At 49.6% G+C, this 1,810-nt stretch overlaps 1 protein-coding gene across 1 annotated transcript in view; it reads left to right on the top strand.

Annotated features, from left to right (window-relative positions):
- The window catches only part of LOC122547322 (nuclear receptor-binding protein 2-like), a gene marked incomplete at its 3' end in the record, with an annotated part of 24,621 nt that extends 23,443 nt beyond the window's left edge, over positions 1–1,178 (top strand). The window contains exon 8 of the mRNA XM_043685962.1: positions 1,043–1,178. Coding sequence (XP_043541897.1) covers positions 1,043–1,178 — 136 coding nt within the window. The remainder of the gene's footprint in view (positions 1–1,042) is intronic.
- Positions 1,179–1,810: the final 632 nt, after the last annotated feature.

Raw genomic sequence — 1,810 nt, 5'->3', positions numbered from 1 at the left:
GCTGAACAGGCTGGGGCTGTTTTCCCTGGAGCATTGGAGGCTGAGGGGTGACCTTATAGAGGTTTACAAAATTATGAGGGGCATGGATAGGGTAAATAGACAAAGTGTTTTCCCTGGGGTCCATTTAGGGCATAGGTTTAGGGTGAGAGGGGAAAGATATAAAAGAGACCTAAGGGGCAACTTTTTCGCGCGGAGGGTGGTAGGTGTATGGAATGAGCTGCCAGAGGATGTGGTGGAGGCTGGTACAATTGCAACATTTAAGAGGCATTTGGATGGGTATATGAATAGGAAGGGTTTGGAGGGATATGGGCCGGGTGCTGGCAGGTGGGACTAGATTGGGTTGGGATATCTGGTCGGCATGGACAGGTTGGACCGAAGGGTCTGTTTCCGTGCTGTACATCTCTATGGCTCTATTTGCTTCTTGCTTGTGCCTGCTGACTAACTTTGACCGAGTCATCGACAAGGGGCACCCACGTTCCTTCAGACATCAGCCCTTCCCATGGTCATGTTCTTAGCCACTCAGCCAATCTGTCCAAATCTTCCTCAGGTCTCCCTGCATTCCCGCACACTCACATTCCCAATGAGTTCTATCTCATCCACAAACGAGTATTATATTTAATCCCCACGTCATTGATGGTGATTGTGAACACGGGGGGTTCAGGATTTGCTGCATAATCTGAAGCAGACTCAGCATCTTTATGACCGAGAGCGAGAGGCTGCTGTCAATTGGGGCAGTGTCTGGCCTGGAATGATCTTTAATGGACTGTCGATTGAACAAGATAGTCCAGGACTCTCCGTGATTCCTGGGGTGACAGGCAACACTGACAGCTCAGCATGATCCCACTCTCTGTCTTCCTTCAGTGTCCCTCTCACAAACACTTCCCTCTCTCTCTGGCTGACTGATGTGGAACACCCATGCTCTCTCTCTCTCTCTGTCTTTCACTCTCTCTCATATTGTCTCTCTCTGTCTCTCTCATTCTCTGACTCATTCTGTCTCTCTCTCTCTTGTTTCACACTCTCTCTCCACCTCTCTCTTTTCCAGGAATGGGATCTACCCTTTGATGAATTTTTCCTCCAATCGCCCACATCATTTGTTCTGGACACACGTCCATCCCCCTGAGGTCCCGGACCTGGTGAAATCTCCGATCGTAGAGCATTATGAGCAGGAAACCAGGAAGGTGAGGAAGTGTCTGCAGGGGCTCCAGACTGGTCGCACTGTCTGATGGAGTGGGAGGGGGGGAGCGGGCATTGCTGGCACACTGTGTGGGTGTGTGTGTGGCTGTGTACACACGTGCGTGTGCATGTCTGTCTCTATGCATGTGGGTGCATGTGTGTGTGCGCGTGTGTGTGGAGTGTCTGTATGTGGGTGCATGTATGTGGTGTATGTGGGCATGTGTGTCTGTGTTTGTGTATTTCGGAATGGCAGGCAGTGACCAGTGGGGTACCGCAGGGATCAGTACTGGGACTGCAGCTTTAGAAGATGGTATCAGCAATAATATTAGCAAATTTGCTGATGATACAAAGCTGGGTGGCAGGGTGAAAAGTGTTGAGGATGTTAGGAGATTACAGGGTGACCTGGACAAGTTAGGTGAGTGGGCAGATGCATGGCAGATGCAGTTTAATTGGATAACTGTATGTTATCCACTTTGGTAGCAAGAACAGGAAGGCAGACTACTACCTCAATGGAATCAATTTATGTAAAGGGGCAGTACAGAGAGATCTGGGTGTTCTTGTACACCAGTCAATGAAGGTAAGCATGCAGGTACAGCAAGGTAGGGAAGAAGGCTAATAGCATGCTGGCCTTCATTAC

Source organism: Chiloscyllium plagiosum, unplaced genomic scaffold (assembly GCF_004010195.1).
Source record: "Chiloscyllium plagiosum isolate BGI_BamShark_2017 unplaced genomic scaffold, ASM401019v2 scaf_14451, whole genome shotgun sequence".
NCBI classification, from domain to species: domain Eukaryota; kingdom Metazoa; phylum Chordata; class Chondrichthyes; order Orectolobiformes; family Hemiscylliidae; genus Chiloscyllium; species Chiloscyllium plagiosum.
Note: the sequence above shows the minus strand (reverse complement) of the source record. Positions and strands in the feature narration are given on the sequence as shown.